General features: G+C 41.0%; 1 protein-coding gene across 1 annotated transcript in view; it reads right to left on the bottom strand.

Annotated features, from left to right (window-relative positions):
* Positions 1-2,925: 2,925 nt before the first annotated feature.
* Positions 2,926-22,542, bottom strand: part of LOC136878924 (juvenile hormone epoxide hydrolase 1) — a 69,499-nt gene continuing 49,882 nt past the window's right edge. The window contains exons 5-6 of the mRNA XM_067152538.2: positions 19,713-19,947; positions 2,926-3,193 (exon numbers count right to left, since the gene is read on the bottom strand). Coding sequence (XP_067008639.2) covers positions 2,986-3,193; positions 19,713-19,947 — 443 coding nt within the window. The 3' untranslated portion in view covers positions 2,926-2,985. The remainder of the gene's footprint in view (positions 3,194-19,712; positions 19,948-22,542) is intronic.

Here is a 22,542-nt window from a genome sequence, read left to right as displayed (position 1 = left end):
TGTCCATCGTTATCAGACCCCGCATTTAATAACATATGACAACTGCTTGTGTTTACCGATATTTTGGTGACGAAGGAAATCATTCCTTTCAATGTTATAGAGTATTCGCTTCATAATTAGGTACTTTGATATATGACGGTGCCATGTGAAATCGTCTATAGTTGTACACAACAACTGGAAGACTATGTCCGAAACGCAACGTAAGTCGTGGATGTCGGTTATTTTAAAGAGATGTCGCATAGCACAGCCCACTGTGTTGCTTATTCAAAAGAAGTAAATTACATCGGCGGAAATACTTCTGGGATGATCCGTCACTTACAAATGCATATCAATGAAGAGGAATCGTCACAGAACACCTCCGGCCCGATCTGAATCACAATAAGCTACCCTGCCGACAATGATTGTAAGGCATCCAGGTAGGTTTACGTCCTAATAACAATTAAAAAATTATACAGGTTATTCAGCTAAGAAGTCCACCTGACATAACTCGTGAACAGTTTAAGATACTGGCATTCTGTATTCACTTTCGTTAATGGTATTAAGGAGCTCATAGTTCAACATGCAGTGCTTTCCGAGGCTTTTGACAAAATTTATTGTCACAAACGTTTCCATATGAGAACTGCTGATTATAACATTCAAGTTTACAGTTGTAGTCACTGGTGCGTCGCACAGCTTGCACCACAGGAGGATCGGTCTCGAAATTCTCGTGAGAGTCTCGAGATCTGTGACGTCAGTCTCGAGAGAGATCGTTGCCCATCACTAGAAGCTGGCAGTGAGTTGTGTTGAAATGTTCTCCTGTTGTACCCAGCCAGTTGCCTGCATGCTTATTGGGAGCGTGCCTTATACGGGTCACGAGTTTGTAGCTTAAAATATCTTCTGTGCTTCATTTTGTTTTTTCAGTTATCATTTTAAAGTTTTTGATTTAAAGACTGCAAGAGAAAGCTTAATTCAAAGGACCACCTCCACTCAATTTTTATATAATTACAAATATTTTGTCTATTTTGAATGATTTCCCAAACGGTTTTCTTCTATTTCTTTTTTTCAAATCATCAGTTTGTTAATACAAACAAAGAAGAATAAATCCAATATATGATACTATCAAGGAGATGAATTCTAAAATGATGTGGAACAGATTAACTCAAAATGTGATCCTTTAAAACACCCTAAATCCCACACTTCTAGAGCAATGTTACAACCCACTGATTTGCACATATGAACAGAGCACAGCACTATTGACTGTGACGAGAGGTGTTATGAAAAACTCTAGATATTGGTTACCGGGCTCAAGATTCTCAAATGAGAAGAATTCCCATCCCTACTTCTCATGCCTGTTTTTTTGATCCTTGCCCCTAATGGTCAATAGAGCCCTGTCTTTTAAATGGAATCATTGGTACTGCAAAGTACAAGATGGGTTTCACACATTTCTTCTGAGAAGTGAGGTACACCAGTAGTCCTCCAGATCTCTTCATTACTTATGCAATCTGGCATGTCCTAGTGACTAGTGTAACATCCTGATTTCCACTAAATGAACCTTCAGTTCCTGCTGGTCTTATGAGCCAACACACTGAGCCATAAAGCATAAGTCTTACTGTCTTGCAGAGAACTTTAGTAACCTACCTTCTTTTTGATCCAAAGGGCACTTACTGTTGGCAGTAGCGCTGGGCAATGCTCATGCTCGAGAGACCAATGTCACAGATCTCAAGGCTCTCTAGATAGATTCTCGTGCTGCGATCTGTGCAACATCCCAGTAACTACGAATGTAAGCTTGACAGTATATTATCAGCAGTTCTCTAGATGGAAACTTGTGTGCCGATAAATTTTGTCAAAAGCCATGAAAGGTACTGCATGTTCAACTATGAGCCCCTTAATACCATTAAAGTGTCAGTACCTTGAAGGGTTCAAGAGTTATTTGAGGCAGACATCTTAGCTGAATAACCCTGCATACTTTGCGAATAACTAGATAGGATGAACACCTACCAGGATACCTCGCAATTGTTGACAGGGTAGCTTCTTGTGATGCAGGCCGAGCCGGAGGTGTTCTTTGCAATTACTCCCCTTCAGCGATATGTGCTTTTAAGTGCTTGATCATCCCCAAGTATTTCTGCTGAGTATTTCACTTCTTTTGAATAAAGAGCACAGCGGGCTGTGCTATGCAACATCTCTTCAAAATAACCTACATCCACGACTTGTGGTTTCAAACATAGTCTTAAAGCTGTTTCGTACAATTAGCCACAAATCGCACCATCATATAATGAAGTACCTAATTATGACTAATACACTATAACATTGTATGGAATTATTTCTTTCATCACCAAAATATCGGTAAACACAAGCACTGGTCATATGGATATTGAACGTGGGCTTTGATAACTATGTACACCTACAGTAGCTGTCAGTTTCTCTACTTATCCTAATCATTTGTGTACTTACCTCTGCATACAATGCCAGAATGCGTATCCTTCATAATTATGTTATACTGTGTGAAATTAGACCTCTATAGAAATGAAAGAAATGAACACTAGTTGCTTGTTGACATATTTATGGAATGGAGAAGGCCCGTCTGCTATTCTCATACTTTGCACAAACATCTAGCTCTGTCTACCTGTAGGCCTATGACATGCTGCTCATCACACAGTGCAGGAACAACGCTCTCGAGATCTCTCAATTTCTTGGGAGAAACGGTGCCTGTGCTAGATAAGAAATATAGAGACCATGTCTCAGACTGCACATCACAGTACACAGTCACATTCTTAGGCCAGATTTGATTCAAAATAGCAGAAGTCTGACAATTTACTAAGTTTGCAATCACCAATGCTTATTGCTCCATCAGCCTGCTTTCAACACTCCTGTATTTCCCATATGTAGTGTATGTTCAACAGTCAGGGGTTACAAAACAGAAAAAAGAATAGGATAAATAAACTTAACTTAGTAGTAAATAATTTTATTCAAACATTTTTACAAAATATTAGGAAAGTGAAATTTTGTTTACTTCAACTTGCTTCTCATGATTTTTACAGCATCAAAAACATCATCTGCCAGCAATTCAGGTTCTTCAAAGGCAGCAAAATGTCCACCTCGCTCCATGTGCGTGAATTTTACAATGTTTTTAAATTTTTCTTCCAACAAACATTTGGGAGTGTATGAAAGTTCATTAGGAAATACTGCACATGCTGTAGGCACAGGCGTTGGAACACTAAAACACATAAAATACAATGTGACAATGCTGACTACAAGAGGTAAACAATTTAGTCAAGTGGGAATAAAACACAGTTCAAAAAAATTAGGGCAACATGTTTTTGAACGTATGCCATGCTCCACAAAATAATACCTCACACCCAGGTATGTTATCAACTAAACCTTTATTCTTTACCGTTGAAGATTACAAAAGAACATTGTGTTCTGAAAATGAAAGTGAATCCATCAAACAAATGTCCAAATAGGGGCGAAAAAGTGAGAACAGTCCTCCAGGGTAATTTTTATCACAGCTGGAGAGCTTCAGTATGGTGTATGTCCTCCACGAGCATTTATCACAGCTTGGCACCTACGTGTCATGCTCCGTACAAGTCGACAGAGGTCACGTTGCGGTTATCAGGTCCCATTCTTCAATGAGAGCCTGTTCGAGGTCTTGGCGAGTTTATTGTGGAACAGGACGCCCACAAACACTTCTGTCAAGCCTATCCCGCACATGCTCGATGGGACTAAGGTCGGAACTCACTGCCGCCCATTCCAACTCTTGAATGTCCAGTTCTCGCAAGACAGCTCTGGTGATGCGCGCTACACGAGCCCTGGCATTGTGTGCATGAGTACGAATTCAGGGCCTATACCATATGCAGCAACCAACACATGCTGGAGCAGTATCTGCTCGAGGTACCCCGCAGCGGTAAGATTACCACGGATGATGACAAGATCTGTACGGCCATCAATACTGATGGCACCCCACACCGTCACAGAACCTTGTCCGAATCGGTCGCCCTCCTCGACATCATTTGGCCTGTACTGCTCACCACGTCGCTTCCATACACGTTGACATCCATCATGCTGTGTCAGGGGAAATCTGGACTCTTCTGTGAACATAGGTCTCCATTGGCGAAGTTGCCAGTTGACGTGGGTACGGGCAAACAGAAGGCGAGCTGCGCGATGTTGCTGCGTTAAACGGGGCACTCTAACAGGACGTCTGAGTCGTAAGGACACTTCTCTTAACCTGTTCCTTACTGTCTTGTCAGACACCATAACTCCAGTGACCCTCCTGAGGTCTTGTTGCAGTTCTCTGGCAGTTGCTAAACGATGCCGCAATGCACAGGTTGTCAGATATCTGTCATCCTGTGGGGTTGTCATGCATCCAAGACCTTGTCTAACCCTCCTTGTGGACTGGCCTGTCTCATTGTAGTGATTCCACAAGCGTTGAGTAAGTGATGGAGATCCACAGCAACACGACAAAAAGTCCATCCTTGCTGGATCAAAGTGACTGCCCTTGCAACTTGAACCTCGTTAAGATGTCTCATGGGATGTGCTGGTTTATGTACATGCTCAAATGACCACAGTAGTCTGTGTACCTCACGACACACGGACGCACAGCTATTCTCTTTGTTTTGAGGGTCAACTGACAGTTTAATGCATGGCTACGCCTACAGAGTATAACTTCGATTTGACATACCCTGAGTAGTTAAGGTCTCAAGGTATGCTGTATGACCATTGGAACCCCATCTACCAAATTGTTTCACATACCAGATGTTACAAAACATGTTCCCCTAATTTTTTTGGAACTGTGTTTATTGTATATAGAGAAACAAACATGAAACGGAACATATAAAAGGATGCACATAGTGGGAAGATAGTGTGAGAAGAGGGAGCAGTACAAAGAGGTGGGAAGGTAAGACACTCCACATTTTCATACACTGCCGTCTTTAAATATGAAGGCTATATTATAAACAAGGGACATTTTTTCAATAAAATAAAAACTATTTAATAACTGAGGGCAATTTATGTTCCATCCAATTTCACACACATTTGGACATTTTCTGTATTGTGAAGTTTTTGTAAACCTTTGTCATGAAAGTCTACCTCCTGGGATGAGAGCCATGTCTGAACTGTTTTTACTTTGTCAGTATGGAAATGCTTGTTGGTGAGGAACCTTTTCTTATGAAGGAAGAGATGGTAGTCACTAAGCGCAAAGTCAGGGCTATGAGCGTGGGGGTGAGATAGAATTTCGCTAACCAAACTATTCAATGTGATCTTGCATTCAAGGTGCAGAGTAAGTGTCCCAAAACACGGTGGCCATAATCTTAAGAGTTGAGAAAATCTGCTACAATCTCTCTTTCATCTGAGACATGTAGTATCACCACTCTACAGACAGGTGCTTGGATTCAGTGGTCACGTGGGACACCCATGTTATCTTCCATGACTATGCGGTCCTTGTGGTACCAGGTCAAAAAGTCAAAGCAATGGGACATATCTTTATTTTGTGTTCCATGATCAGCATCTTTGGAACCCAACAATTGCACAACTTTCTGCAGTCCAACTTTTCTGACCTGAAACCTGTGGAAAGTGTAGTGACAGAGGATACTCTGAACAGTGTTTGCAAGAAGAATGGTACCAGCCTCACTCAAAATACTGTCACTGATCGGAGATCGCCGACCAGTGTGGGTCGTGTGAGAACTTCATATTTAATTCTGTACTGACATTTCCAATTTCTATTTTAATACAAAACGGTACTATTTTGAATTCATATGCATATTTTTATCGCTAAAATTTATGTATCCAAAGATGTCCTATAAAGAGGGACGAAATATGTCCTACATTTTAGTATAACATTTTATCCTTGATGACGTATGGATCAAAGAAATTTCTGCTGCCAGGTTGTACATAGGCTACTGTATTTTGAGGTAAACAAGAAAGTTCATAAAAAGTTAGGGTTTTATGTATTATTTCTATCTAATACAAAACTGACATGCAGTAAAAACATTTCTATACCTGAAATCCTATACACTTTCCAAAATTGGTACTTTTCCAATTACTATGATGAAACCTTTCAATACCATGTTACTATCCATGGCTAAATGGTTAGCGTGCTGGCCTTTGGCCACAGGGGTCCTGGGTTTGATTCCTGGTAGGGTCGGGAATTTCAACCATCATTGGTTAATTTCGCTAGCACGAGAGCTGGGTGTATGTGTCTTCATCTTCATCATGATGCAGGTCGCCTACAGGAGTCAAAACAAAAGACCTGCACCTGGCGAGCCGAACGTGTCCTCTGACACTCCTGGCACTAAAAGCCATACACCATTTCATTTACGATGTTACTAGACATGTTGGGAAGCCTACTAAGTTATGTGTGCCGTTTTCCACATCAATTTGTGAAATATTTGGTTGCAAATAGCACTTTATGCACTGTCTGGGATATGAAGTTGGGCAAGTTCGGAGGCTGGAGCCCTAATTACGCTTAAGGAGAGAAAGAAGCTCTGGGTACAGCGTGACCTTGGCATTACCCTCGGTATCGTGCAAGAGAGTTGGCGATATGATGCGAGGCTTAGGATGCTGCTTGTGTCAGAAGACTTTGCTAATTTACAGGATTTCAATCTAAGAACTGTATATTACTATCACTTCCCTGCTTATTTCCTGGATACCAACCCAAAGATTTCGCAGTCTCACCAATAAGTGATAATTCGCCACAAGCCCAGGAAAACTACATAAGGATCAATAAACTTTGCATAATTTGCAGTATCCAATGAAGTAGAAATTTAGTTTACTTCTTGATGCAGTTTTAATGGCAGCACTTAGGGCAGCATCGCAGTGATAAACACCAGATGGCCCTTGAGTGTTTCTTAACTCAAAGCTGGGAGTCCTCATTACCCCCCACCACGCATGCCTAAAATCCCAAAAGATGCATTTGTAATTGCTCTAAAATGGAAGATTCAATTTGAATGAAAATAGTTCAGTAGATAGAGTGTAAAGAGAGAAAAATCAAGTGTCCATTCGACTTTGGAAGACGACTACTAACGGTGCGAATATGTAAAAGTGGGAGGGGCATACCCTTTCCTTAGCGAACTCCACTAGCTGGCTATATAAGGCGTTTCACCTTGCACATTTCAGCTTATTCTTTGTCAAGGTTGGTGCTATTGACGTTAAAGTATAGATTAAGTGTTTCTTTGTGCTCATATCTATAGTCATTGTGCGATAGGTGTATGTGGTATCGACAGTATTACCACAAGTGATATTCTAGACAGGCTAAGCAAATGAGCTTCGTTTAAAAACCGGGTCATGATAGTTGTGCTCGTCAGTGTGTAATTGATACTGTGATTAGTGAACTAAATATCATAGTGCTACAGTGAGCTCGTGTGAAGCTACCAGAGGATATAAATACTATCAGACCAACTTATTCATATTAGCCCGGGATGAGCGAGTTGAATAGTGATTCTCGGTTTGTGGGATGGATAGATTATAAAGTATCGCTATCTGTAATGAACGGGGCATAAGTGGCAATCTTCAGGAACATTAAAAGCTATTTGTGGTGGTCCATTTCGAGCTTATAAGTGGACATCACCACCGTACTCATTTGGAAGTCATAAAAACAGTACTCCGAATAATTCGACTTACATTTAATTGTGTTCACATGTATGCGAGTACCCCGTGAACCTAGTACCAGGGACGACGAGGACGCACGTATGTGCCAGCGGTGTTCTTGAGTGGTAGGACGGCGTGCGATTTTCAACGGCTTTGAGATAGTTCTCCAGTACATCATGAAGCCAGCGCTGAGCCAGATGAACTCTGGATCCTCTATTAGCGAGATGACAAGTCATGGACAACTAAATCCATATGGGCATCGCCAGATGATAGGATACACACCAAACCAATAAGCACATTCCAATGATATCTTTGCATGAAAATCTGTCAAAGGTCGCATTAATGATAACCTTATAGATAAATTCAACACTATGTATTTTAATTTCATGACTAGTGTGTAGACATTAGATACGCGAGTCTCAAAGGGGTGTAATTTCTTTATTAGCTTTGTTTTATTTGTCTTCAGGGAGATTATTGGTTAATCACTAAATTTATCTTTGGGAATCTGCATGAAGTAGTGTTTAATGCCCTATATGTTATGTGTGTTTAGTGAAGCATTTTGGAGTCGGTGCGACGTAAAACAAATAGCGAAAAAAAAGAAAAGAAAAAAAAAGTGAAGCATTCGTGAATGGGTGGATTTAAATAATTCGTTTGACTTTCATAATATTTCCATTTAAATCAGCTGGCAGGATCTTCCTAAGTTCCGATTATTAATTGTGCTATGAAACAGCAGCCAGGTACTCCATAGATTAAAATTTGCATGGTTATAGACATCCTTTAGTTTAACACTAGAACAGCAGAGAATCTGACATTCCCAGAACAGTGGTGAGGGGTCATTTTGACACATAAGAAATGCTTGGAAACGTTCAAAATATAACACAATAAAACATGTGTTTCCTCCTACTGGGTTTCTACAACTTTATTTTACACATAGGCACATGACAGTGTATGGACCTTTCATATTACTGATGGACACATGAATAATCAGAAACAATTGCACCATGTTTTTGTTTCTCTAAGGATTTTTCACAAAATTAACCAACTGAACTCCTTTTCTTAGTCCATATTGCAACAATTACAGATTTTCAGTAATCCTTTAGGCAAATTAAAAACACGCTGAACACATTTTGCACACACTTTTCTACTTTTCGTGCACATTTTCCGCACACTGCTTTGACGTACTTGCTGCAGGCATTGCTAGACTTCTTGCCTTTACACAGACCAACTTGGCACTTCTTCCGCTTTATCTTCCTACCCGTTACTTGCTTGTAAATGACCCAAGCATTGATAGCTGTTAGGTCTAGGATATTGAAAAAGACATCCATTGGCCACCTCCTGCATGCACCCTTGGTGGTGTGCTTACGGGACATTTGGTCGACCACTCGGGTTTGTCCTAAATTGGGCAAATCTGCACCGGGTTTTGCTGGGAAGTAATTGTTCATCGACTAATATTTTCACTTGGGCGGTGACAGTGAAGGCAATTTCCCAAGAATTTTTCCCAGATTTCAGAGACAAGAGCGAACCAGTTAGCTGGCAGGCGCTCAGCTCAGGTTGATTTCTTGTCGAAACGGAGGAATTTGAGAAGCTCTCAAAATCTCTCTCTTGACACTGTGTCCTTCATGAATTGCTGTCCACCAGAATACGATCATAGTTCATCCACAGACACACCTTTCAGAACGCAGGACACCACGGGTATACATGATAGCAATCATAGCCTCCAACTCCTCGAGCGACACGATCCAGTCTGTGAAGTTCTTTCTGAGAGTTTGATTCTGTGTGTCGTTTCATTAGACGGAGCATCGATTCACCTAAGAGGAGACGAAAGGCACTAATGGCAGAGTCGTAAACTCGGTGGTAAGAATATGTTGTGGGACCTCCCCGCTCCCTCAGGACGTTCACTGAAGCTCACCTTCGAGATAACGAGTTTGAATCAAAGACCTTCTACTCTGTTCCATCTCAGGCAACCATCTTCACTGATGAAGCACCTAACCGAGACAGACATTTGGGGCGAGTTCGGAGATAGGTTAGCATTTTCAATTTCTCCTGCGGATAGATAATTCATCCTCTGTCTCATTGTGATCATCCCCACTTGTCTCTTGTCTCAAGCAAAAAAAATCACCATCTGAATTGGATAGTTCACCTTCAGACTCAACGTCTGAATTTTCTAGCATACGAGACACCTTGTCAGCAGAAAGACGATCGTAGCACAACATGCCTGTAAGAAGAACACTTTCTAAATGATGAGATTAATACAATAATCCCGCTAACTGGAACACTCATCTGACAGTAATGTTATGTGCTTTACGTCCCACTAACTACTCTTTTACGGTTTTCGGAGACGCCAGGTGCCAGAATTTTTCCCACAGGAGTTCTTTTACGTGCCAGTAAATCTACAGACATGAGGCTGACGTATTTGAGCACCTTCAAATACCACCGGACTGAGCCACGATCAAACCTGCCAAGCTGGGGTCAGAAGGCCTGCGCCTCAACCATCTGAGCCACTCAGCCCGGCTCATCTGACAGCAAGAGCTCAATACTAATAATAATAATGGACGGATACACACTTATCTGACAATGCAAACTGCTGTAATAAGGAATATTGTACGAGTGTCAAAACAACCCCTCCCGCTGTCCAAGGTATGTCATCAGAAATAAATGAAAAGGTAAATATTTTGCAGGGTGCGATACATCACCGTGAACGAGACAAAAAACGATGAAAAGTCAAAAGATATTTGAAGAGAAATGATACAAGAGTGTGCATGTTATTAAAGAAATATTGAAGATGGGGTATCATTTTGACCCCTTCTGCTGTTCGAGGGTTAAGGATGCTGCTAAGTGAAGAAAAAAATGTTGACTCGATGTATGAACTATTGACGTAGAAAGATATGCGAGCGTGTGAAGTATTATACTTCAATTTACTGTTGGTACGGATCATCAAAATATATTCTAGAGGCATTTGAGTATTGTGGATATTAAGTATGTGTATGGAATTGAGGGCGAATATGTGGAAAGATATGCAGGATGAGAAATAATCATAATTATAATAATAAAAGCCAGTAGGGTAATTTGCAGAGGCACTGGAAGAAAGCAATATGTAATTAATGTCCATTGAGGATAATGTGCCTGGAAAAATATGCCATAGATATGAATTATTAATTAAATCGCTCATTCCAGATGTAATATTTTGCAGCTGCTCAGCTGTCTTTGGCCAGGGCGTGTTATCCTAAGCAAGTGATAAATATGGCCCCAGAGTGGGGAGGAGGAGGAGGCAAGACCCCAGACCGCTGGGTTTATCTTTTGCTGACCCTGTTTCCAAGCACGTGATGTTCTCGACCTACAGAGATATTTTCGCCCATTTAAACGCACATAACTTAAAATTTTCACTTGCATATTAACCTGTCTATGACTGGAAGGCTCTGTGTTTAATGAGCCGGTAGTTTATTAGATTAATGCATTCCTTTTACTATAGTGCCCTACTTTCCAGATATTTTAATTGCCCTATTTATTTTCCTCGGACAGGTCCATGACACATATGATCTCGAGCGAAGCCGCTGCTCGGAATGAAAGGAGGATGGGACTTCGATGCCTGGATTTGATTCTCCGAGGTTCTTCATAAGATTTCCGTCCGTAACATTTGTGAGGCATGTCTTTTATACTTAGTACTCTGCCGATACCCGGGAGAGGTATAATACACTGCATATGGTTTACATCTAGCAATTTTACCAGACTACTCATTGTCAAGAAATAATACCAAGAAATAGCGAAAAAATAAATAGTATCTGCATCAAGTGGTAGGTTCGTCTCTATAGGTTAGGAATGATTACAATGCGTATTCTTTAGGTTTCCTGTCATCAGATTTTATTTCCTTCCACTCGTAAATAGATTGTAAACTTCTCGCCCTTTCACCATATTGATACTTTCGTCACTTGATTGCTCTTATGGTCCATTTGACATATGGAATACGAATACCCTGCCTCCATAGACTAACAATTTCCTAGGAGACCGAAACAAACCAGTCTGAACATTTGCCGCATCTGCCAAACACCATTTAATATAAAGTGAAAAATAAAAACTGAGTATGATAATTTAACCAATGCTACCTTGAGATTCTGATAAACCAGAGTCTGGACACAGTAGGTCCTGCAACTCTTCAGGCCAGTATTGTGCTGAATTCTCTCAAGAAGGTATTTTCTTATATCTGATAAACCAACACCAACTGCCTGGAAAATAAAGGTCCCTTATTCTCTCTTTGTAGTGACTACAGAAAGAAAAGTTATGTGCCATCCAGACACTAAAAATTGAATTACTTCTCGTAGTTGAGAAACCTCTCTCAAGAACTAGAGAAACTGGGAAATACCTTTTGGTCCCAGTTTCAATGACTGAAATCCTGACATTCACCTCCGCGTGGTAGAGAAGGGGCAACTGTTGTATTATCTATAATATTATAAAACGAAGTGTTTGTCTGTCTGTCTGTGCGCGATGCCCAGCAAAATCTACAGCACGTAGAAATTTTGAACATCTGTAGATGGAAAGGGGTCCGAATGCACCTCGAAGCCGGAATTTTCATTTTCGCTTTTGTTGGCGAGTTATGAACGAAAAACCATCGGAAAACGTGCATTGGGATATGACAATCCAACGTGCTGTCACCAAGATTAATGCATAGAGTCGCTGTCGCTAGGCAACGTACATTGTAGTGACTACAGAAAGAAAAGTTATGTGCCATCCAGACACTAAAAATTGAATTACTTCTCGTAGTTGAGAAACCTCTCTCAAGAACTAGAGAAACTGGGAAATACCTTTTGGTCCCAGTTTCAATGACTGAAATCCTGACATTCACCTCCGCGTGGTAGAGAAGGGGCAACTGTTGTATTATCTATAATATTATAAAACGAAGTGTTTGTCTGTCTGTCTGTGCGCGATGCCCAGCAAAATCTACAGCACGTAGAAATTTTGAACATCTGTAGATGGAAAGGGGTCCGAATGCACCTCGAAGCCGGAATTTTCATTTTCGCTTTTGTTGGCGAGTTATGAACGAAAAACCATCGGAAAACGTGCATTGGGATATGACAATCCAACGTGCTGTCACCAAGATTAATGCATAGAGTCGCTGTCGCTAGGCAACGTACATAAGATAGGTAGAGAACACAATATGCAAGGAGCTTCTGTGTGCCTCCCACCAACATCCAGTTAGCTATCAACATTCGTTCAACTTCGTAAACGATCGGGAACTTTCGGCCGGCTGTTTGGCGGCATGTGTATCAACTGGCTGCTGGCAAGTTGGCCGTTTCCTGCATACAGTCGGGAAGTTATTTTTGTTCACCTCACTAATAATGGACACTGAAAATCTTACCAGTTTAGTTCAAAAACGTAATATCCTCTACGGTAAGACCCATAAGTATTATTGCAACAACACCGTAAGAGAGAATGCCTGGGAGGAAATAAGCAAGGGAATGAAAAATCAAACGGGATAGAATATTCAATTTTGAGGTAGATTAACAGTAATGTGGTGGACAAATACACTTTACGGTTTTTAATTAATGTTTAGGCCACTTTGATTAATGACTTCACCCTGTCGCGGCCTGCAAATTACTGCATTAAAGTTTTATCAAACCATCCATTGCGTGCTTTATGTTTCCCACGTAGAATCCCGTTCGATTCTATTCTGTTCCGCTAGATGGAACGGTGGAGTGGAAATTTCGACTGATGGGTTCGATTCGATTCCACAAGGTGAGAGTGAGCATCTGGTGTCCGTGTTGTCATAGCGTGACGTCGTATGGTCTTGGCAAGCCTGCACAGGTTCCGTGACACCAGACACACCGCGAGCGTGCAAACGGTCTTAACACAGGGTGCAACTTGTGCGGAGACTGGAGGGTTCTAACCATGGGCTGCTTTGAGCGGACATTTTCTATCTCAAGAGGCTCTAAAATCTGAACTGTTTAACCGGGAAATATATTTACAACAAAACACTTTAAACGGGAAAAATATACATATATCTTTTGCCAGTTCATTCCTGCTGACTCCTGAGTATCTCATTACATATCCCTTATCCAAATTTATTTGGCCATTACCTTTTCTCTTGGTTTCACTGACTCCAAGTATGGCAAGCTTGTACTTTTCCATTTCTTCGACTATTTCTACCTCCTTCCCTGACTGAGAAGTCACATTCCAAGTACCAATTCTCATATACCTTTTCGCGCCAGGTTGTTGACTTGTTATCTGTCCGGCTACTCATGTTTCTCTGAATAGTTAATTTCGCTCCACGTGGGTTATTAGCCCTACGGAAGCTAGCATGATGAGGGGGCTGCCCTCTTAGCTGTCATGCCAGCCCATTTTCTGTCAGAGTATCTTCCCTTAGCCTTTGGAGTCCATTCCCTATCTGCAAGGCAGCAGTTTGTGGTTCAGTTTCTCTGCCTACTCCGCCGTTGAGGTGTTTACAAGGTTCCTTCTGCCTTCGTAGCCATTGACTGCCAACTTCTGATGAATTCATGTGCCATTTCCTGCACAAAGGCTTCATCTGGCCTCCAAAAGGGAAACTCCTCCGCCCTTAGCCGTTGGCCCCCCTTCTGGTTGTCAGGTTTGGTAATGGCCGCCTGATCCTCGGCCAGACAGTCGCAAGTTGTACAGTCTGTCATATATGGTAGCAGGATATTCCTGACTTGACCGGCCTTTTCCAACTTTTGCATTGAAATCGCCCAAAATCATTTTGACAGGTTTGGGTAATTTATTCCACAGTTCTAACAAATCCTCAAAAGGAGTCTTTAACATGATCATCCTTGTCGTTCATGGGGGCATGGCAGTTCACCAGTGTTATGTTAAACCATTTAGAATGTACCCTCAAATAGCATAGTCTTTCATTCACATGTGCAAAGGACAGCACTCACTATTAGTGAATTTTGGACACAAAATGCAGTACCAAATTCATGGGGTCCAGTTTCTAGACCACTCTTAAAAAGTGTATACTTCTCCATGTCCAGTATACCATTACCTAATAATGTAGTCTCTTGAATTGCAGCAATTCCCACTATACTTCTCCAGCTGTTGACTAAAGATTTTGAAGGATCCAGGTTTATACAGGGTTCTTACATTCAAAGTTCCTATTCATAAAGCCAATTTCCGTTGCAGGGTCGTCATATTTTAATATCCATTCTTATTCATCCAAGGCAAATGTGAGATATACATAACTTTTTTTTTTTAATGCCATAGAGCCATTAACCCTATTTGCAACCCCAACCTAGAGGGCCAGAGACTTTTCTGTCATGGTTGCCACACCTTAACAGAGTAGTCCCAGTTTTAAGGTGCCAGGCACTCGCCCTCACCCCTTCTATTAGAATAGGATTTGCTAGTTATAATGTATAGCAGGTGGTTTGGAACCTTGAGGGATACACCATGTCAAGTGTACCTGCTAAAACTTAACATTATTGTTCCTATCCATAAGAAGGGCAGCACTCTGGACTGTGCAAACTATCAAGCAATTTGTCTTTCCAGTGTGGCTGGAAAGATATACCCTCGCATATTGGAGAGGAGGCTGAGAAAAGAAGTAGAGGAAAAGTTGGAAGAACAGTGTGCTTTCAGACCAAGTCGACAAACACACGACCATATATACACACACACTAAGAACTGTTATAGAGAAACGACTTAGTTGAGGGAAGGATGTTCTAGCTGCATTTGTCGACCTAAAGGCCGCATTTGACTCGGTTCCCAGGGAACAGCTTTGGTCAGCACTTGAAGAAGAAAAGGTAACCAAGACTCTCTTATGCCGCATTAGGAGCATGTACAATAGAGTCCAGGGAGTGGTGAGAATAGCTGGTGAATGCTCTAGGGAATTTGAAATGGTGAAGGGAGTAAAGCAGGGTGACAGCTTGAGTCCTCTTCACTTTGTGATCTTCATGAACCAAGTCATTAAGCAGTGTAAAAGAAGAACTAAAAGAATAATAATGATATTTGTTTTACGTCCCACTAAGTGCTTTTACGGTCTTCAGAGACTGAACTAAAAGAATTAAGGTTGGCAACTGGAACATGAGACCAATATATATCCAATCCCTGGTCTATGCAGACGACATTCTGATTTTGGCTGGGAAAGGAGAAGGATCTCCAACAAACTCTTACTGAATGGGCTTATGCCTTCCAGGACCGTGGGATGGAAGTGAATGCGAGCAAAACCAAGGTCATGCAGTTCACCAAAGGAGAACAAGTACAGCTTCAAATCAAGTGGAACAATGAGGATATTGAGGAAGTAGAACAAATCGAGTATCTGGGCACCATTTTCAGAGAGGACGGAAAATTAGAGGCAGAAATAAACAGAATAAGAAAAGCTAATCAAGTTCACTATGGTATAAACAACACAATCATAGGGAAGAAAGAAATTATTAGAAACACAAAAATGCAGGTATATCATGCTGTGTACCTGCCAATCCTCCTGTATGGTGCAGAGAGTTGGACAGTGCATTAAAAAACTGGAGAGACGTCTGGTTGCTGCCGAGACGAGATTTACGGAAAGTTGCCGGGAAAACTCTAAGAGACCATATTAGAAACACCACAGTAAGAAATGAGCTTCAGCAGGAGCCAATAATGGATGTCATTGAGAGGAGAGGATTGGGTTGGATTGGTCACCTAGAAAGAATTGAAGATGAAAGGAAAGCGAAGCAGGTGTGGCGAGCCAGACCAACAGGAAGAATAACACGAGGGAGGCCACGGATTGAATGGGAGGAGTACATCTTGGGACTGATCAGGAAGCGAGGGAAGACCCTGGGTGAGGTTCAGAGAATGGCGCACGACAGAAGAAACTTTAGTAAATGGCTGAAATGTCCCGACACCAAACGGCACAAAGGGAAAGAAGTTGGAAAAGAAGAAATTTTTGTGTCAACAATAGGAAGGGAAAGTCTGCATGATGAAAGCAATGATAATGCCATTAGACTAATCAATTTTGCTACATCCACAAACATGAATGTGTGGAGTACCACTTGCCCACATAAACAAATACATAAGGAAACATAGTATTCGTGTGACAGTAAGACTGCCAATCAGATCATGTACTAATTGATAACCAGCATAGAAGCTCCATAATTGACATCAGAGTTTACGGAGGAGCTGAGATAGGATCTAATCACAATGTGATAATTTATTGCTTCTGTTAAAATTAAATTAAAAACCCCTTACAAGTCAAAGATTGAGGAAAGATGCGGCGTTGACACTGAAAAACTGAAGCAGGAGGATGAAAGATTAAAGTATCATGTGGAAATTACAGATTTGATTTTCTGGGAGAAGATCCTACAGAAGACATTGATGAAACAATTGACGAAGTTTGTGAACGAATGTGGAATAACTCTAAACAAATCATAACAGTAGCAATGAAAGTGATACCAAAAGGTGTTAGTAAGAAAAAGAAATGGTTCGATGAGGCATGTCAAGATGCAGTGGCAATATGGCGTAATAAGTGGCTGTAGTCTAATAAGAATGTAGATGTTGAGGAACTATACAGATAAAAACAGAAAGAATGTAGTAATTTAATTCGTAGGAAGAAAAAAGTCTACCTAAGACAATAACTAGAATCAATCCAAAATGACTACAGAAACAGGAACATCAGCAAGATGTATGGAACTGTCAACACAAAGGATTTACAAAGATTGAGTATTATGAGAGATTAGTCTGGAAATTCAATTGTTGATCAGGACAAATTATTAAATTACCTTGCTCAATTGTGATACAGAAATCTACTGGCGACAACATTCCCGCTGAGCTTATTAAATACGGTGGAGAAAAATGAGAAATACATATATAAGATCATTCTAAGGATATGGCATGATGAAGTTATTCCAAAAGATTGGCAGGAATCACTTACTGGCCCAATTCATAAAGGAGGGGATAACGAAGAACTTCAAAATTGTGATATATCACTTGTAAACACAGCATACAAAATTCTGTCTTATTCATTTATAACATTTAAAACCATTTACTGAAAATGTTATTGGGGACTATCAGAACAATTGTCGTAGTAACAGATCCACTACAGACAACATATTTGCAATTAAGTCTATTAATAAGGTGTGGGAACACAAGCAGTCTATTCATTCTCTTTATAGATTTCTTGAAGGCATATAATTCAATCCAAAGAGAAGGGCAGCGGAACAATCATGGAGTTTGGCTTTCCCATTAAAATTAACGTGTGCAAACTGTATAGATGGTAATATTAGCTGTATTTTGCTCAAGGGCAGAAAATCAAGTTCCTTCCAGAATAAAACTGGTCTGAGACAAGGGGATGCATTATCTCCTCTTCTATCCAACACTGACTGGGCGAGTTGGCCGTGCGCGTAGAGGCGCGCGGCTGTGAGCTTGCATCCGGGAGATAGTAGGTTCGAATCCCACTATCGGCAGCCCTGAAGATGGTTTTCCGTGGTTTCCCATTTTCACACCAGGCAAATGCTGGGGCTGTACCTTAATTAAGGCCACGGCCGCTTCCTTCCAACTCCTAGGCCTTTCCTATCCCATCGTCGCCATAAGACCTATATGTGTCGGCGCGACGTAAAGCCCCTAGCAAAAAAAAAAAAATAAAAAAAAAAATTCAACACTGCACTGGAGAAGATTATCAGGAAATAAGCTCTTGTACCTGCTGGCATCATATTGGGGAGAAAAAGTCCTTGCCTGTGCGGATGATACTGTCCTTACTGGCTGCAATGAATTAGAAATTAGGCAGTTATTTGTAGAACTAGAGGAAATGGTAGCAAAAATTGGTTTCTGGGTAAATGATAAGACATTACATGGTTGTACAGAGACTGAATCATGAAGGGGTTGACAGATTGCTTTGAAGATTGGGAAATATATATCTAAAAGAGTAGGAGTTTAAATTCCTTGGTGTATTAATCGATGAGCAAAACCGAAGGCAACAGGAACACCAAGCTAGAATTAAGAATGCACATAAGGCATTTTACTCTATGAGCCCTATACTAGACTCCAAGGTTTTAACAAGGAATGCAAAAATGATTATAATACAATCATTTGACCAGTCCTGTATGGTTCTGAGATATGGATTATAACCAAGAGAGCAGCAGCAGTTGCAAGTCTTTGAGAATAAAGTTTATAGAAAATATTTGGCCCATACTTCGATCCTATCTCTCAAAGCTGGCAGAAAAGATCTAATGAGATTTACACCCTCTCTCAACACACAATAATGGGTATGATAGAATTCAACAGACTGTGCTGGGCTGGACATGTACTGAGGATGCAGGATAACAGAGCACCAGACGATCTATACAAGGGATCTCTTAATGGGAAAAGACCTTCAGGAAGGCCCCGAAGCACCCGGAAGAAGATCAACAAGATATGCCAGACTCTCCAAATTAATAACTGGGAAGAGCAGGCTCAAGATCGAAAAGGATGGAAGAGGATTGTGAGATTGGCACAGGAACTTCACGTCCCTCAAAAGCCTATGGAGTGAATTGTTGAGAAAACTCAGAAGTAATGCTTTCTGCAGTAACTAGGAACTAGGTATTTTGACGTGAATGTTCTCTCTCTCCTGCAAAATGAGCTCTGGGAAGTTAAGATATCTTTTCCCATGGACTGTCACATTTATGTCCGCTTTGTCATGTTCACTGTGAGACGACATAATGACTGGATACAGATAAACACATTTTGTATAGTTCTGAACTTAATGTTACTGTATTTGTTTGGGAAAAATTAAAATTAACTAAATTCAAAGATAAATGGAATGTAAACAACTTTTGGTACTAGAATTAACAAATTTAAAAAAGTTCCATTCACTACGCATTTTTTGCTTTTTCTCAGTGCACTACAATCTTGATGTGCCATTAGGTGAACAGGAAGTGCACCAACTAAAGAATATGTGTAGATATTAAAGATGGTGATGATCATCGAACATGTTTAACTTGTGATTATTTTCAATTCTTTTTAATTTTACTTATTTCATACAGTGCAGGCCCCTACGATGTAGCCTAGTCAGCCAACTCCAAAATCCAACCTTGGATATCTGGAGGCTCTACTGCAAGGTTTTTAGCCAAATGTTAATTACTAATAGTGAAACTGCACAAGTTATATTCTGGTAAGTAGCCTATAAGGAATGAAAGTAACAAGAAAAATCTTAGGAATTAAGAACATGAAAAAGAAACAAGCAATGGAAGATTAAAAATATGGAATTATATTACCTGTCCATGTTGAGTGAAAGCTGGGCTTTGTTAAATGTCTCGCTGTATAGTCTCATAGATGTAGTGATTGATTCAGAGACCCAATAAATCATTATATTGTCCAGTAAGTCAACAAGAGCGAATTTCTTAGTCAATCCCCCATCGGGCAGAGACCGCCATGATGGATCAGTCCATGTTGAGAACTTCTCAAGAATATATGCTGCCAGGCCAGCGGGAGAGTCACTTAATGCAACACCTAGGACAAAATACACAAATTAAAGATTCAAATCGTGTTCTTAAGGGAACTACTCCTAAAGTTTGTAGCTTTAATGAAAACCTCAGGATTACGTTCATAAACTTTTATAGTTTCACGCAGCAGTCTTATGATCATTAGCCATCAGGCCAACAATTTTATTGTAATCTGAGCTATAGGGAGAAGACATGTAATTTCAAAACATGCATAGCCAAGACTTGAAACGGTACTGCCCTTATAAGAAGCCAGTGAAAACATCTCAATGATCATGTCCCCGTGGCTAGAAAAGTGTGGTAGAAGTTTTATTTTAAAATATTTCTAAGCATAACCTCAGTTTGTTAAAAGAAAGTCTAACATTGAAATACACTCAAGAACCAACAAGTGATAAGCATTTTATGTCTCATCTTACAAATTATATACACATCAAAAAATGTTTTGCACCACCCTGGTTTCTGCCAGACAGCAATCTGTATAATCTGTTAGGGATAGGTACATACTACTAGACACACTGTACATCAAAGAAGCAATATATTGCAAACAAACATTCTTTCAGAATGCTGCATTCTTGCAAACAAATCTAAATCTCTCAATACCAAGTCATACCTCTGGCATTGATGCAGGCTCGCACCCTTCGAGGCATGCCGCCCAATTCATCTAGGCGTTCCTTGTCCAGCCTGTGTTCACTAATTCATCTAGGTGTTCCCTGTCCAGACTCTCCCATTCCTCAATGGCATTTCTATGGACATCCATCCTTGTACATGGAAGATTCCTGTGGCCTCGGATAGCCCATTTCAAATGGTCTCAAGTGTGCTAGATGGGATTCAGATCCAAGAAAAATGCATACCGCTCCATCCGAGTGACCCCCGACCTCCCAAAGGTAGATGATTTCCAGGCACGTACGGTGCACTCTGGCGTTGTCATGTAGGTGGAACCTGTCGCCAACATGACTTGAAAAACCTGCACAAAGGTTAGAGGATGTTATATGCCTCTGCCTGCAGGTTGCCTTCAACATTAATGAACGGCATCCAGCAGCCGTACAGTTTTCTAGCCCAAACCATGATAGACCCTTGCTCTGCTGGACCCCCAGGGCAGGGTGATTGATGCATTCGGCATTTCCAGGCCGTCTCCATACACAACGTTGATGGATATCAAGGGTGCAGGAGATCCCACACAAATCCATGAAAAGAACATGTTGCCACCGATTCAAGGTCCAAACTTCACACTCTCGCTCATCTTTACTGAGCACCATGATGCTGCAGGGTCAGTAGAAGCAATTGCCACAGATGCCTAGCATGCAGATTCACATCAAAGACTATTGCGGATGGTTTGTGGTGTAACAGCTGTGCCAGCGGCCTCCATAAGCTGTTGTGCAACTGCACTGCATTGCCAATGGGGCCAAGGGCCGAATCCAAAGGAATCGTCCCCAAGCAGCTGTCTATCATGGTCGTCCGGTACAAGGCAAATACTCCATACTCCTGGGTTTTTGGAAGCGATTCCAAATTGTCGCAACGTTAGTATGGTTCACCCTGATTGCTCAGGCTATGTTCCAAACTAACAGCCCTTGTTCATGCAGAGTTGCAATACGGGGACCGGTCAACTGGTGTGACTGTCATAAGGAGTTGACATACTGACTGGATCATCCAGTTTGATGTGTACTTCCAGCCTTCGGTGTGTAAGTGTGCGCTGGTGTCCAGATGAAAAAGAAATGTCAACAGCTTTAGTCTTGTTTCCTTGCAAGGGAGTTGCATATACAGTTGCCTATGAGGGCAAACTATAAGGGTTTTCCCAGCACTATGGGTACGCGTAATGTGTGCATAAATACAGGACGAGTCAGCAAAAATGTTCACTTCAAATGATTTAAGGCACTAAAAATATTGAAAATCTGTTTTCAATTTAACCCTCTATTAGGTGCATACAATCTCAGAGATTGAGGGCAGAGTCTTCTCATTGCCGTGCATGCATGGATAATGTAATCTGCCTTTACCCTCCAATATGCCAACTGCAGTGTGCATGTGACACGCCAGTTGAACGAGATCCCTTGTCAGCTTAGCACATTTTTAAAAATAAATCTGCGAGGTTGATTGTGCTCATTCCTGTTTGTGTGCCGCTTTCTCTGATTCAATTACATGTAATCGGGCATATTTGTATATTAATAACAAACGGCATGAAATATGACAAAAACAAAGTAAACACTAAGACTATATAATACTGACAATATGGTGCCCACTCCCATCATATCTTGTGTTCGATCTATAGGATGTTAACCCCTATGCACCCGTAAGCGGACTGGTACGCGCTCGAGCGGCTGGGCCAGGACTCCACAAGCGGACTGGTACACCGGGATGCAAGGTCGCATATTGGAGATATTTGTTACATCTGTTGGCTTTTTCCGGAAACAATTCTAATTGAAATCTCTTCTTGGTGTCTCAAAGTGTCACCAGAGTGCTCTGGTATGCTGTTTTGGCAAAGAGAATTGATTAAAATATCAATAGAGAAATCTGTATTCTGTTGACAAGATAGCTGAGAAGGAAGTTGCTTGTTCGCGCAAAATGCTCAGTAATAGCGAAATTCAAAGCATATTTGATGTTTTAGGCTCTG

This window comes from Anabrus simplex, chromosome 8 (assembly GCF_040414725.1).
Source record: "Anabrus simplex isolate iqAnaSimp1 chromosome 8, ASM4041472v1, whole genome shotgun sequence".
Taxonomy (NCBI): Eukaryota; Metazoa; Arthropoda; class Insecta; order Orthoptera; family Tettigoniidae; genus Anabrus; species Anabrus simplex.
Note: the sequence above shows the minus strand (reverse complement) of the source record. Positions and strands in the feature narration are given on the sequence as shown.